Genomic DNA, 14,392 nt, shown 5'->3' on the forward strand with positions numbered 1-14,392 from the left:
GCCATTTCAGTTCCCCTTCCCTCGCCCACGGGACGGCAGGCAGCGTGTCCTCCCCACTTATCTCCCGCACCAGTTAGCCGGACCCAGCCGCACTGGGCTGCGGGGTGCGGGTCCCCGCACATCTACGGGGGCCACGGGCCGGATCCTGCATGGGAGAAGCCCATCAAAAGGCAAATAAAGCTGCCGCCTCTCCGGCCGGCACAGGGATGCTGGGGTCCTGGGGAAGCTGCCTGGGGGTCCCGAGGGATGGGACTCAGCACAGCACAGCCCTCCCCAGCCCTGGGCAGAAAGACCTGTTATCTCTGGAAATAAATGAGGCCAATATTTAAAAATAAAGGTGCTGGCAGGTGCTTGACTCCCAGAGAGGGCCTGGAATAAATAAACCCGCAGCAAGTGGCAGGTGGTGGCCAATTCCTTAATCTGCCCTTTTACTAAACATATACCATGCGAGCAGCCAGCAACAGGTGGCAGGGGCTGGTCAGCGCGCCCCGATCTTGCTATTTTTAAGAAGAGCTTATCTCTCTGTAGTTGGAGGTTTTTTACATAATCTTCAGCCAGCGAACGCCAGTCCTTCCCCTGCGAGGAGAAAGGGGCAGCAGGCAGGGGACCCCTCGGTGCGTGCCGTGGGGACCACAAGTTGGTCCCGGAGGGGACGTGCCGCTTCGCAGGGAAGGGACCGGGACAGCACGGGCGAGAAGCGTGGGATGCAGACAATCCCAGGGTGGCTCCGGCCCCTGCCAGAGCTACACCAGCCCCCAGGTGACCCAGGGGTGGTCACTGCTCCCCTTTCACCCCCAGCCTGGGGACAAACAGGGCAGGACTGGAGGGGACAAGTGATGGGAGGTGATGGACGGCCGCACTCCAGCTGTGCCGGTCCCTCGTAGCCCACCCAGGGCAGCCCCAAAGGCGGCTGCAGCCGCCCAGCTCTGGCCAGAGGAGCAGGATGCCTCTGGCTTAAGTTTCCCCCTTGGGCTTCTGCTTTTTGCCTCCCTTCGGTGCCTGCCTGCGATGGCGTTTATCTCCCTGTGCTCGCCTGGCCAGCGCAGCGGGGAGACCACAGCCGGTTCTGGATCAGGAAACCCACGGAGGTGGCTTCTCCGCAGCTAAAGGGGCAGCAGCGATGTCCCCACCACCTTCCCCTTACCTGTGGGCTGCTGGTGCCGAATCCCAGGCTGGGGGTGGAGGGGACGGACATTGAGTGCGGGCCCATGGGCGAGCTGATGACGGAGAACGGAGGTCCCATGCCATTGATGGGTGAGCTCAGGGTGCTGATGGGCGAGTGGAGCTGGCCCGGGGAGCCCAGCGAGGAGCCGATGCCCGGCCCGATGGACGGGTGGAGGGATGGGGTGGCCATGGGCCCCCGGCTCGTGGGAGAGTTCAGGGACGTGGAATTGACTTGGTTGGAGAAATCTGTAAGAGAGGAAAGAGAGAAACGGGGCTGAGTCGCCGGTCTAGGACAGGCTCTGACACATCGCCGCAGCAGCCCCCCGCTCCTCGCCCTGCAGAGGGGCTGCTTTTCAACCTGCCCCCGAAATTCCCAATGCACCCTCCGCCTTTCAAAACCACCTTCTGCTGGAGCACCTACACAGGCGTTAAGACAGAGAGCATTTCCACCTCGAGAGCCAGTCGTCACTGGCTACTACGTCTCGCTCACCCACCGTATCCCGGCTCTAAACTCTACCACGGAGGCAGCATCGCTGATGCACGGGTAGCAACCCCACCGCGGGAGCGGACGGATGCCCTCCATGCTACAGGATAATTCAGATTTATCACAGCATCAGAGGGCCAAGCCAGGCATGGGGAGCACGGGGGGGGCTGCGTGCCCAGCAGCACCCACACGCTGTGACGGCGGGGAGGGTGTTTTGGCGGCAGGAGCGTTTTTGTGCATCGCACGCGTGATTTGTGCGTCCATCCAGGGCGCGAGCGTGCGGTGGGGAAGCCTGCGTGTGTCAGCAAGGAGGAAGATGCCTGCCTGCTGCGCGGGCAGCAGCCGACGGGCTGTGTCTGCCTGCGCCCCAGCAGCTCCGTCGTCCCGGGGGAGCAGGAGGAGGGGGAGCGGGAAGGGGGGGGGATGTTAAAAATAGACTCCAGTTCTCCCGAGAGGAGACATGGAGCCATTCCTGGCACATTTCCTCTTCATCCTGTCACGCTGCTTGCAAAACAATCCTGAGTGAGGAAGGGGCTGGCTCGTGGCCCCCGGGCGGGCTGCGAGGAGGAGCTGCTGGAAGGCGGCGGGGGCAGACGGGCAGGGGCCCCACGGCATTGCCACCGCTCGCCCTGACACCCGCTGGGACCCCCCCCAGTTCACACCAGCAAACACGGGCCCAGAGAGGGAGAGGCACCAGCACGGCCGCTCAGCCAGGGGCTGTTCGTGGTGGGTTCTGGGAGCCACTGCTTTTGGCTACAGACCCCAAAGTTAACTAAATTCTGGGAAATATTGTCTTCAGTCACCTGCACGGGTCAGTTGTCTCGCCAGGAGTTTGGAGCAAGTAGCACACAAACGTTACACAGTGGGAAACATGCCTGCTGAACCCATAGCAAGCCCAGCCCCGTCAATCTTCCCTGGAGATCACCGATCCCGGTGGGAAAACCCCAGCACGAGGAAGCGAAGGCCCAGCAAGGCAGCGATGCTCCTCTCACAAAGCTGTGCAGCCAGCATCCCACTGCCGCACCCAGCATCCCGCTGCTGCCCCCAGCATCCCATCGCTGCCCCCAGAGTCCCATCGCCGCCCCCAGCATCCCATCGCTGCACCCAAAGTCCCGTCACTGCATCCAGAGTCCCATCGCTGCACCCAGCATCCCATCGCTGCACCCAGCATCCCATCGCTGCACCCAGAGTCCCATCACTGCATCCAGAGTCCCATCGCTGCACCCAAAGTCCCGTCATTGCATCCAGAGTCCCATCACTGCACCCAGCATCCCACCGCTGCACCCCACGTGGTCACACCTCCTGCCCTGGCACCTTCCTTCCAGCCTTGATGCATTCAGCCCCATCCTTGCCTCACAAGGGTGCCGCTGGGGTACAAAGACCCCCAAAGGGTTTCCCCCCCGCAGAGCCATTGCCATGGGCAGCCGTGCCGTCCTGGCACCCAGAGCCCCCCACAGATCATCCCCTCCACGCAGCCCAGCCGTCCCCAGCACGTCCCCGATGTAGGCATAACAGGATTACACACGCCACGGGAGAGGCTCGCTCCGTGCATGGATAATTCCTAAAGTCCCACACAAGAGCCAGAAGCGGGATCCCCGGGGCAGGGGACAGAGGAGGGGAGGGGGCTTGGCTGCAAAAATGGGGATTAGGCTCCAGGGCTGGGATGTTGCCAGCTCCCTCTGCACGGGTGTCCTGTCCCATCTAGGACAGGCAGAGGGGACACGTGCCCAGACCCTGTGCTCCAGCCGGGTGCCACCGTCCACGCCGAAACGAGCCTGCACGCCGGCACCGCCGGTCCCGGCAGGCGTCTCTGTGGCCGTGGCGAAGGCGAGCATCCCTGTCCCTGGGGGGGGCTGGCCTCGCATCGGCTCTCGCAGGATGTTGATATAAAACAACCGCCGGCCACCGCGTCACCCGTGGCTGAGTGACGTGCGGGCGGCACAACAGGAACCCCGGGAAATTCCTCGAGGCTTCGGGGTCTAGCCCAGCAGGACGGTGCTTCCCAGCTCTCCGCTTTTTGGTGTCTTTAAACAGCCGGGAGGAGGAGCGGGGCTGCTGCGATGTGCTCTGGCGAGCCACGATGTGGGCTGTGCCCCCCACCATCATCCCGGGTCCGGGGGGGAAAGGCAGGAGCTCATTCTGCAGCAGCCGTGTGTCTGGGTACGGGCTCCCAGCCAGCCCTTCTCTGAAGGACCCCCAGAAACACCCGTTAGCCAAGGTGATGAACGGAGACCTTCCAAGGATGCGCCGGATCCTCCGGCCAGGGGAAACAGGCACTTGACCTGCCGGCAAAGGGAAGGCAGCAAAGCACAGTCCTTCCTTTTAAAAGATCCTGAATATTTAAGGCAGGAGAGGTCACAGGCAGGTTACTGGCGACCGGCCCGTGCCTACTCAAGCACATCAGAAAGCAAAGCACGTGCGGGGCCGGCACCTCTCCTAAAATACCCATTCCCTGGGTACCACGGGAGCTCCCCATCCCCGGGCACCCCGCGCCTCCGAGCCGGCTCCCCTCACCCATCCTGTTTACACACTTTGCGTTCCCAGCAGACGCGATCCCCGGCACCCAGCGAGGAACTGGGCGTGTGTGGTGGGGCTGGTCTGGAGAAAATAATTCTGGCAGCAACAACAAAAAGGAAAGGAGGCGAGAGGAGGACTAACCGCGCATTGAACAGGCCCGTCGGGGAGAAGTGTGCGCAGGCGTGGACACATTTGGGTGTGTTTTCACCCAAAACCCTTGGCCAAACGCTCTGAAATCTGAACCAGACCTGAACTCCTTCAGAGCATCGTGACTCGAAGTCCAGTTCAAAGCAACCCCTTGGACACTGGGATGTTCCCACTCCTCATCCAAACGCTTCCTCCTTCGCAGCCCCAAACCCCGCTGTAAGGGCAGCAGCAATGGGAAACGTTTACCTCCAACCAACCGGCAAATATGGAAAAGGGTTTGTTTTTTTTCTTCCTTAGCAAAATCCACCTGAGGCAACTTAGAGCAGATGCTGCCAGCCCCCGGCTCGAGGGGGAATGCTTCCAGCGGGAAGATGCATTTGGGGAAAATAATGACTCAAGGTGGAGAGATGGGGATCCGGAGCGGGACATGAGAAGTCTGCCCTCCTCGCTCATCACAAGCACGCTATTGGACCTTGAATGCTCAAGGAGCACTAGAAAAAAATAAATATAAAAAGGAAAAAAGCCTAGATTGAGGCAATATCCTTAACAGAAACAACTAAACCACCCAAACTGATGGATACTGCTTGGACCGCAGCAAACTGGGGAGGTATTTTCCCAAACACATTTTCAGTTGAAGCAGTGTGAGACTATTCATTTTTCTTGCGCAGTTTTGCCATTTAAAGCTGTTGTGTGTGACTATCTCTTGACCAAAATAAACTCTGTGCCTGTTTCTAAATTAAAAAAAAAAAAAAAAAAAGTTCTCAAAGCATTTCCCCTCTTGCCGCACCCATAAATTGCAGCTATTTTCTCTGTGTGTCCTTTGTTTAAACACAACGACCTCTATATATCTTATAAGATGCCCCATGGCAGTTGGGAGATCGGAAACGAGAGCTCTTCAGCAGCTAAAGAATTTGCAATGAAGCTCTTTTTCTTTCTCTAAACTACGAACCCGCGAGCTACAAAATTTGGATGGGAATTTTTCCCAAAGAATAAGACATTTAGGGCCAGGGCCACATGATCCATCTCAAGCGATTGAGTTATGTGGCTGTATGGAGCCATGTGCGTGCTTTCAGCTCTCCTCCGCGGCAGAGGAACACGCCTCAGCTGAAACCATCGCACGGAGACTAGAGCCAGCGGGTTTTGATCTGGCCTCGAGATAAGGAGCCTGGGTCTTGTTTTTCTGGCACGGTGCTCATCGCTGCCCTTGCCCTTAGCAGATACCTGTCTTTGCAAGATGGCTTTTGGATGCCATCATCCCTGCTTTGTAGGTGGGGAAACTGAGGTACGGGGACAGCAATGTCCCCGACGAGGCAGCAGCCCCGCTAGCAGACACAGACAGCACAAGCAGGGCACGGGCTTACGTGACCTTCAGCAAGGTCACGCGGGAAATTGGAGCCAAAGCTGGGAATAGATCCTGGCTATTGCAAGACCCAGGCTAGCATCTCAACTGCTGTATCAACCTTCTCTGGATTTTTTTTCCCCCTCGCTCCTGGCTCCATGACAGACAGCACTTTTTTACTATTATTAATTTCCAATAAAGGAAGAAAACATCTTTATAAAACACTTGTCCCCATTCTCATCCAGCTGCATTAGACACTCAGAGCAGTGCAGACAAATACCAAATGTCCCTGGGCAGCTTCACTGCTATTTTCCATCCCCTTGGCATTCTTGGGGCCAACAGCAGAAACCTCCAGTTAGGACCAGCAAACATCCATGTCTGGATGCGGCCCAGACGGGCAGGTTAGACCTCCTGGGAACAGCAGCTGCTGAAAAGCATCTGACCATGCCACCAGCCCTTGCGATACTTTCCTGTTGCATTTTATCATCCAGTGCATGGGACTCTTCAAGTGTTGCTGCTTGGCCGGGGTACGTCTGCAGTAGCCCGACAGCTAGTACCAGCTTTTGCTGGTATGGCAATATCTGTGATTTTAACATTTCTAGACCACAAAATGTCCCAGAGCAGAAACAATTACAACAGCACAGAGGTGCTTTTTTCCCAGGATAGCTCATTTGTACCAGAATAAACTGTACCAGCATAAGCTTTCACCAGTATAATCTTCATTTATGCTTAAGAGGCTTTGCCAGTAAAACTACAGTGACCTAGCTCTGCTGGAAAACCTTTTCTCGCATATCCAGGGAGTTTACTCAGCAGCTCGGTGGCTCGGCAGTCTGTTTCTGAGAGAGGGGAAGTTAAAAAAACCCATATATCAAGGCACAAACAGACTCCCAGAGCTGTGCTTTTCTGCAGCCGAGGAGGGTTGCAGACCCAGGACACAATCCCACAGCCTGTCCGAGTGGGATCGGAGGGGTCTGCAGGCACCCTAGGGCTCCGGGGAGCCGTCACGGTCCAACCACCCCACGCACCCGGCCCTGACGCCAGCCGAGATTTGGAAAGCCACCCGCACACCCCCGCTTCCGCTTTTTTTTCTGCTTTTTTTTTTTTTCTCAGCACCTCTTCCTCCTTAATCAGTAAGCAGATCAATTCTGGGTATTAAACAGCAGGAAATTCTAAATTTGGGTTGCCACTCCCTTCCTTAAATCAGCCCTCTGCATTAGGGCTTTGCAGCTCTGTGGGGCCACGTTTGGAGGGATCGGGACCAGCAGCTGAGATCAGGCTTTTGGAAATATCCTCCTCTGTTCTCGAGTGTCACTTTGGTGTTGACCAGGTTAAAAGCTCTGACACCCAAATGCACGTGAATCTGCACATAAATGCAGCGCACCAAGCGCTGAGAGCACTGTTCCTTCTTTTGGTGCCTCTGTGGTCGGTGAGTTTCCCTAAATAAACGTGGTAGCGAGAATCGCTGTTCATTTGTTCTCATTCCTCAAAAGTAGTACAGAAATCTCCTCGTGCGCTTTCCATCCAAGGAACCTCAAATGATGGAGGTTTCCACCTCCCCTCCTTTTGCCTTCCCCAGTGCAGCCAGCACAGCAAACCAAGGCACCGGTGGCAAACAGCCTGCACCCACCTACGAAGAGGGATGCTGAGAGCAACGGGCAGGCAGCAAATCTGGGCAGAACACGAGGGTTTGACCGTAGCTTTCATGTGAAAATTGCCATGGGAATATAGTGACCACAAGAGGTCAGGTCCTCACTTTTGTCCCTGATCAAAAACTCGAATGAACAGAGAGTATGTTTACAGCGGATGAATTTAAATAGCCCCTGGCCTACAATCTTGAGTAAGTTTGCTCTCAATTTACACCAGCACAGCTGAGAACTGAAGCAAGGATGGAGCAAGAACTGCCTCCTCCCCTTCCAATGCTGGCTGCTGCCATGGACCTGACAGTGCCAGACTTGGGCAAACCCAGGGAGACGACCTCCACAGCACAGCGTGGCTGTTATCCCAGAAAATCACCCATGGGTCCAAGAAACAAGCATCATCTTGTGGCCCAAGCACATTAAAGTGCATTTATAGCACTTTGCCCAGCGAGGAGAGGCAACCGACCCCCTTAAACCACCCAGGCGCCAGGCGCATGGCAGAGGCATCCCTGGGAATGGACAACCCAAGACGTCAGAAGATGCAGCTGTATGTTATCCATACATCCCTTCTGAGGACTGCTGCCACAGCTATAGGCAAAAGGGTGTAGGAGCACTGGACCGCACTGCAATCAAGCGCGTTGGTCCTGAGTAGCTGTGATTTCACCAAAAAGTAACTTGAATTGCTTTTTCTTTTTACATTTCTGGACTTGAGTGCAAAACCAAACCCGAGAACATCCCTCTCAGACCCGCCCCCGAAGTCTGCACAGGGGACAGCACAGAAATGTGTCTTTTTGCCGGCACTTAAAAATCACCACGTGCAGTTTCTCTTTGGGAACCTGCTCCGAGGTTTGCGAAAGTTCCTTCGGCCACGCTCGGCACTTTCCCCCAGGAAGTGCCGGGCGACGCCGCGGCAGTTCGAGCCGCTCACGGACGGTGAGAAACTCAGTTTCTGCTACTATCTGCTCCGGGTGGGTTCCTCCTCCCACCGGGTTTCACTTTGACCAAACTAAAACCTCAAAGCCACACAGCTTCTCACCCCCAGCTCCCCCCTCCCGCTCGAGCCAGCCAAAACCTGACGGCGAGACCGCTCGACACGGCCGCCGCCAAACCCGGCGAGGAGCAGAGGCGCGTTTTGGGGCTTCGAGCCCGTCGTCGGGGTCCCCTTCCAGGGGGTTTCCTTGGCCGGAGGAAATTTGGCAGCACCCCTCTGCGTGCTGCCAGCCCGGCCCCTTGCAGGCGATCGACAGGCATTCGCTGCTGCCTCCTGCCAACATCTCACCTTATGGGGTTGATGGGCTGTGGCATGAGATTACAGTGCCCATGAGCAGCTTTTGCACTGCACTCTGCAGGCCAGCCTCTCCTTCCCCCAGCCCGAGTCCCCACCACGGCAGCTCAGGGAAACCTCTGCTCTCCTCCCAGAAGATGAAGGGGAAGAAGCAGTGCAAAAGCATCCCACCGCCGAGCCATGGGACAGGGCAGATGCGGGCTCTCCAAAGTGGTACCCACCTCAAACCTCGTGGCAACGCTCCGCAGAGCGGGCAGCATCCCTACCCCGGGGGGCAGAGCTGGGACACCTCCGTCCCTGCAGCTCCAACACCCGTTCTCCCTCTCTATCCGATTTTATTTTCTCCTCTGTCCTCCAGACGCAACTTTGCAGATAACATTAGACCTCCCCAGCGCCAAGGGGAAGGACGACCATGTGGTCGCAGCCTTGGGCTCGGGCTGGCAAGTGCCGGGTGGCATTTGGGAGTCTCTCCCCAGGCAACCTGCATGGGTGACGCTGGTCTCACCAGTGTTCCCATTCTTTGGCAACCCAGCTTAAAGCACCGCGGGGTCGCCTTTGGGAGACACTCACCTCTAACCCACCCCATCACCGGCTACAGCCTGGCTGCCCAGAGGTCTGGTGACCCCCCACCACAGGACCCACACCAAAAACCAGAATGCTTCTGCCTGATGCTTGAGAGCTGGCATGAAGAGGGGGGAGCAGTCCTCCTGCAGACGCGTGTGTGCAGGAGAGGCACAGACCCCGCACCCGGGCTGACCCAGCACGCTCAGCTCTGGCACGGGGGCTCATTTTGTCTTTTTTTTTTAACCTTAAAAACCCCATCCCACCCTCTCAGGAACCCTGTAAAAGCACAGCCCGCTCTCGGAGCCACTGGCAGAGGCGGAAGCCTGCAGGGGCTATTCCCGTCTCTGAGGGGGAAGGACTCAAAGAGGAATTTTCCAGAAGCCGCTCTCCCCGCGAGCCGCTGTGTCACCGGAGGAAACGCTTGCGAACGCCTCTTCCTCCGGCCGCCGTGCCGGTGGCACGCCAGCGCGCCCGCCTCCCTGCCCCGCGCGGACGCCCACCGCCAACCATCTCCCCCACCCACAGAGGATCCCCCCCCACCCATGGGGTTTTTTTGTTTTTTGTTGTTTTTTTTTTCAGTTTGCACCTCCCAAGGACGCGGGGCAGCCTCCGAGCCCCCCCGGGCGGGAGCCGGGGAGGCGGGTGGGAAAAGGCAAAAGTGGGAAGCGTGAGCAAGCGGGAGAGCGTGACATATGGAAAGTGTGAGGAGCCCCTCGGAGAGAAGGGAAAGGCAAATGTATAGGCGAACCCAGGGGGAGGGGAGCGGGCAGCGCAGCTCGGCTCTCCCCCAGCCTGGCAGCAGTGGGTGGAGGGGGAGGGTGCACCCAGACAAACAAGGATTCTGCTGATAAAGCAAATGTGACTCAATCACACGCTTGTGCAAAGATGTCACAACAGTCCTGAGAAATTACAGGCTCCTATTTCATCCCTCAAGGGCCAGCGCTGTCCTTGCTCTTACAATGCGCTCTGTTCTGCTGTCAGCGGCTCAGCGAGTGCCCCTAATTTACTGGCTGGGAACCCGCTGCAGGGACAGGCAATAATAGGTGCAGTGTAGTGTCGCTGCCAGGGCTCCTGGGCTGGCAGCGGGGCCGGGGAGACGTCTGCTGAAGGACTCAACGCGGCAGCTCTTTTGAGCTCGTGCCACTGCAGTCAGCAGCAGCCCGAAGCGGGGGGTCCGCGTCCCCGCCAAGCCCCGCGCTTTCGGGGTGCAGGCGCTGCCCGCCCCCAGCCCAGCTCTCTGCCCCAAACTCGGCAGCGTTAGGAGGACCCGGGCAAGCCCTGCTTGGGTTTGCATCTCTCCACCCTCAGGCACCCCCCAAAAGGGAGGTTTGGGAGCCCCAGACCTCACTGCCAAAGCAGAAGGTCTGAGCCCCCATCACTGCAATTGTCCCCTGCCACTAACCTTCCCCGAACACAGCCAGGAGCAAGCCAGGCCACGCCAAGAGGGGACTCGTACCCGCTGGCATCCTTCCAAACCTCCAAAGAACATCGGTGAAGCCAAAACACCAGCAAAAGATGCCAACAGAGGGGAAGATGCTCCCTCTGTTCCGCAAAGACGGAGGGCCGCACCCGGGGGTCCCTTCAGCCTCCTCCGATGGGCATCACCAGCGTGGGCACATGCCGGTGGTGGCACCCGGGCGCTTCCCCACATCTGCCCGTCCCGTCCTGGGAACTGGGGAGCTCTGCTCGGAGCTCCTCATCCTCCCTGCGAACGCTGACCTTCGCAGCCTCCCTGACTCCATCCCGTTCTCCAAAAGGAGCACGGTGAGAGCAAAAGCGCAGTGGTCCCGCAGGTTGCTGAAGCTCATTATGGCCTTTTAATTACATTCAATTGCAGTTTTATGGGCTTACAGGCGAATTGGAAGTGATCTAATTGCCCTTGAGGGGGTGCTACGCTCTGAGCTATGAAAAACCAAGCAGGATCCAGTGAGACACAAGGGGAGCTCAAAAGCATTAGGTTCGCTCTGGCAGAAAGAGGAGAAGTTTTGTCTCACGTCGAAGCTCCCCCAGGACCTCGCCGTAATGAGCCGCACACGTGGCACGTGCCGGCCCGCCGGCAAACCTGGATCACACGCTGTCCCAGCTCGTCCCACCCGCTGCCTCCCAGCACCCGGGTCCTGTCCCCACGCTGGGCTCCGGGTGGGAGGATGGACGTGGAGAGGTGATGGGTCTCAGACCTGGAGCTAAGCAGGCTCCTCTCCGGGCAAAGGTGCTACCTTGAGCCCGAAAATACTCCTCTCCAAAGCAGGCAGGGACAGAAGCAGACAAAAGAGTGCAACGAAGCAGGGCTGAGAGCTCTGGTTGATGAGAGCTCCCGGGTCCGGCTCTGAAACAGGGCTGCTGACCCACGCTGTCTCCCAGTGGGTCGGGACGACAGCTCTGCTCCTCGCAAGACGTGCCCGTGCATGGGTTACAGCCCAACGTGGGGCTCGCAGCCCAGGGGATTCAGTAATAAATGTCCCCGCTGCTTCTCGCAGTTTTAACCCTTCAGGCGTGCAGCTGCCCTGCCCGCAGCTGGGGAGGGGACCCAGCAGCTCTCCGTATTCCCCCTCCAGGAGATCTGGGATGAGCCAAATCCTAAAGACCAGGAGCACCAGACCCTGCCAGTGGCTTTGAGATCTGTGGGCTAAAACATGTGTCGCCCGCCTCGCCGGTGGGTCCTAGAGGCGCAGAGCCCAGGGATGCCGGCAGAAGTGCCCCATCCACCCTGGTTTTGCTAATTACAGGGATTGACCGGAGGCGCTGGCAGGAGCGACGCCACCTCCGCTCTTCCCAGTTGCTCTTCTGCTCCATCTGCGGTCAGTGTTGGGAGCAACCACCAGCCCACATCACTTTAAAAGGTCCTACACTACGTGTGCAGGATCCATCCGATGGGATGAGCTCCATCCTCGGGGTCTGAGACGGCAGCAGGAGGCGAGAGGGGGAGGATACGGCCGGGTATTGCAGATCCCCTTCTGCGTCTGGCTTCCAGGAACAACGGCCTACAAACCACCGTCCAGACGGATTATATTACGGTGCTGTGCGCACGCATTAATCCAGATTTGAGATAATTACAGTCATTCACTTGGCATAATGGGCTTTAATTGATCCAACGTGGCTGGTGCTGGTGCTCACCGCCAGCATGCAGCTGGCATCCCAACACCCCAAAGCTGTGCTGCCACCGGCCGCACCACGACCAGCAAAAGGCAATACCACTAACTGGTTTTCCAGAAAACCAGTTTTCTGGAAAACCAGTTATGGTAGTTTTCTTTAGGGGATGCTGGACCACAGCAGGTGACTGCAAGGCCACATAGGTCTTCCCATCTCTCAGTTGAGACCCAGCAAGCCTGACTTGGGCAGGACATGTCATCTCATCGGGAGGTGTCATCTGGTCAGGAGACGTCTCATGAGCATCCAAGTGGGATGAGCTCCCAGAGGGCTTTGCTGCTGGGAGCTGTGCAAGGGCAGCCCATGGGAACACCATTTTCCAAGTCTCCTTGGAGAAATGCCCACCTCCCAGCCCATGCTTGGTGGTAGGTTGGTCAACAGACCCCTGGAGGTCCCTTCCCACCAGCATTTTTGTGCTTTAATGCTCACAGAGCACACGGAGCTGGAATCCCAGATGGGCAAAGGAACCTGGGGTCCCAAAACAGCCATCCCTTCCCATCTCAGCTCCTTCTCCACAACCCCACCAATGACTGGAGCACGCTCCAGAGCAAGCTGGTTGCCTGAGGGACAAACCACCCACTTTGTGCACCGCAGCTGGAGGTCCAGGAGAAGGAGCCTGAGAACTGGGTGCCTACCCAGAAAGCTGCCTGACGAGATAGTGAAGGCAGCTGCCAGAGCCAGGTCACCTTCAATAAAAGCAAGTTCCCTCTGGAAACTAGATTTTTCAAGAGAAAGAAGCTGCCTCTGGTCTTATGTGACCCGCCCCGGGTTCAGTAACACACGTTGGGCAGGAGGGAAGGTTTAAGCCCCCTCGACACCAGCCACGTGGCCGGAGGGATGGGCAAGCAGGGTCGGTGGGTTGCTCCCCCTTCCCGGGACAGAGAAGAGGCTTAGGAAAGCCTTTCCTCCCCCCGGCAGGCTGCAGCAAAGGATGGTCTGCCTGCAAGCTGCCTTTGGGTTTGGGTTTCTGGTTCAAGTCCAAAGCTAATTAGGCTGCACCAAGTCCAATCAGATAGCCTCAGCTAATTGAGCTCAGCACAGATGGGTCAATGTCCAGCGGGTCTCCGCGTTCCGGGCGTTTTGTCAGCCCGCAGATAACTGCCAGGGCCTGGGAAGGGGAAGGACCCTTACAAAAATGTTCTCCTCATGTACAGTCAGAGCTTTTCCCTGCCGGAGCTGCATATGGCCCCAGGTTAACCCCTCGGACACCACCAGCATCATCCTCGTGCCTGAGGAACCCCAACGGATGAAGATGCCCCAACAGCAACGCTGGGGCAGGGCTAAAAGTGAGCGAGTGGAGGATGAAACAGGGCGACTGTCCACCATGCTCTGGTGTGCGACTCTCACAGCGTCACCCCAAGAATAGGCGCTCGGTGAGCCATGCCGCACCGCCATACATCACCCGGGTAGCAGACCCACCGAACCACACAGCAAGAGCAAACCAGCTGAATTCCCAGCCACGCGGCTACTGAAAAACCAGTGAGACCAACGCGGTGCGCTGTGAGCTCCATGCTCTCCGCACAGCTACCAAAACCTCCTCCAAAGCTGGCTGAGAAGTGTCTGCACCAGACTGCAGCCTCCAGTCTACAAAAGCAGGGTTTGTCCAAGCGACCACCACGGCTCCGAGAGCCAACACAGCTGCCGGCACAGGGTCAGCACCGGTTCCCAGACATGCCCGGGCATCACGACCTGGCTGTAATCAGATGAGGAGCACAAGGGAAAACTGCAAGGCAGCCAAACCCTGCTCTCAGGGAGAGCAGCGAGGAAGACGTAGCGAGTGCCCGGGTGAGAATCGAGCTGGACAGGAGCGCTTTGCCCTCACGAGCAGGTCGGAGCTGTGGAAAAGCCCCGCGCAGACCCATGGCCAGATGCACAGCTGCTCCCGAGGCCGCAGGCACATTTACTCCCAGCTGCTGAGTATCCCTCGTGTCTTCCCAGAGCAGACTCCGAGTGACTGCACCCGAGGGCAGATTGCCGGGCAGAAGAGCGGAGAGGAGGAATGGGGCTTTGAGGAAGGCTCCAACGAGCCCTTCCTCGGGCGGTTATCAGCCCCGCTGCAGAGCTCTGCCAGCTCCTGACTTCTGCGGCAGATTACAGCGAGGAAAATG

General features: G+C 57.9%; 1 protein-coding gene across 4 annotated transcripts in view; it reads right to left on the reverse strand.

The window, feature by feature from the left end:
* RXRA (retinoid X receptor alpha) overlaps positions 1-14,392 on the reverse strand; it is a 117,558-nt gene that overhangs the window by 38,305 nt on the left and 64,861 nt on the right. For all 4 annotated transcript variants that reach the window (XM_052814698.1, XM_052814697.1, XM_052814700.1 and 1 more), the window contains exon 2: positions 1,145-1,410. In XM_052814698.1, the coding sequence (XP_052670658.1) occupies positions 1,145-1,410 (266 nt within the window). The remainder of the gene's footprint in view (positions 1-1,144; positions 1,411-14,392) is intronic.

This window comes from Harpia harpyja, chromosome 19, assembly GCF_026419915.1.
Source record: "Harpia harpyja isolate bHarHar1 chromosome 19, bHarHar1 primary haplotype, whole genome shotgun sequence".
Lineage (NCBI taxonomy): Eukaryota > Metazoa > Chordata > Aves > Accipitriformes > Accipitridae > Harpia > Harpia harpyja.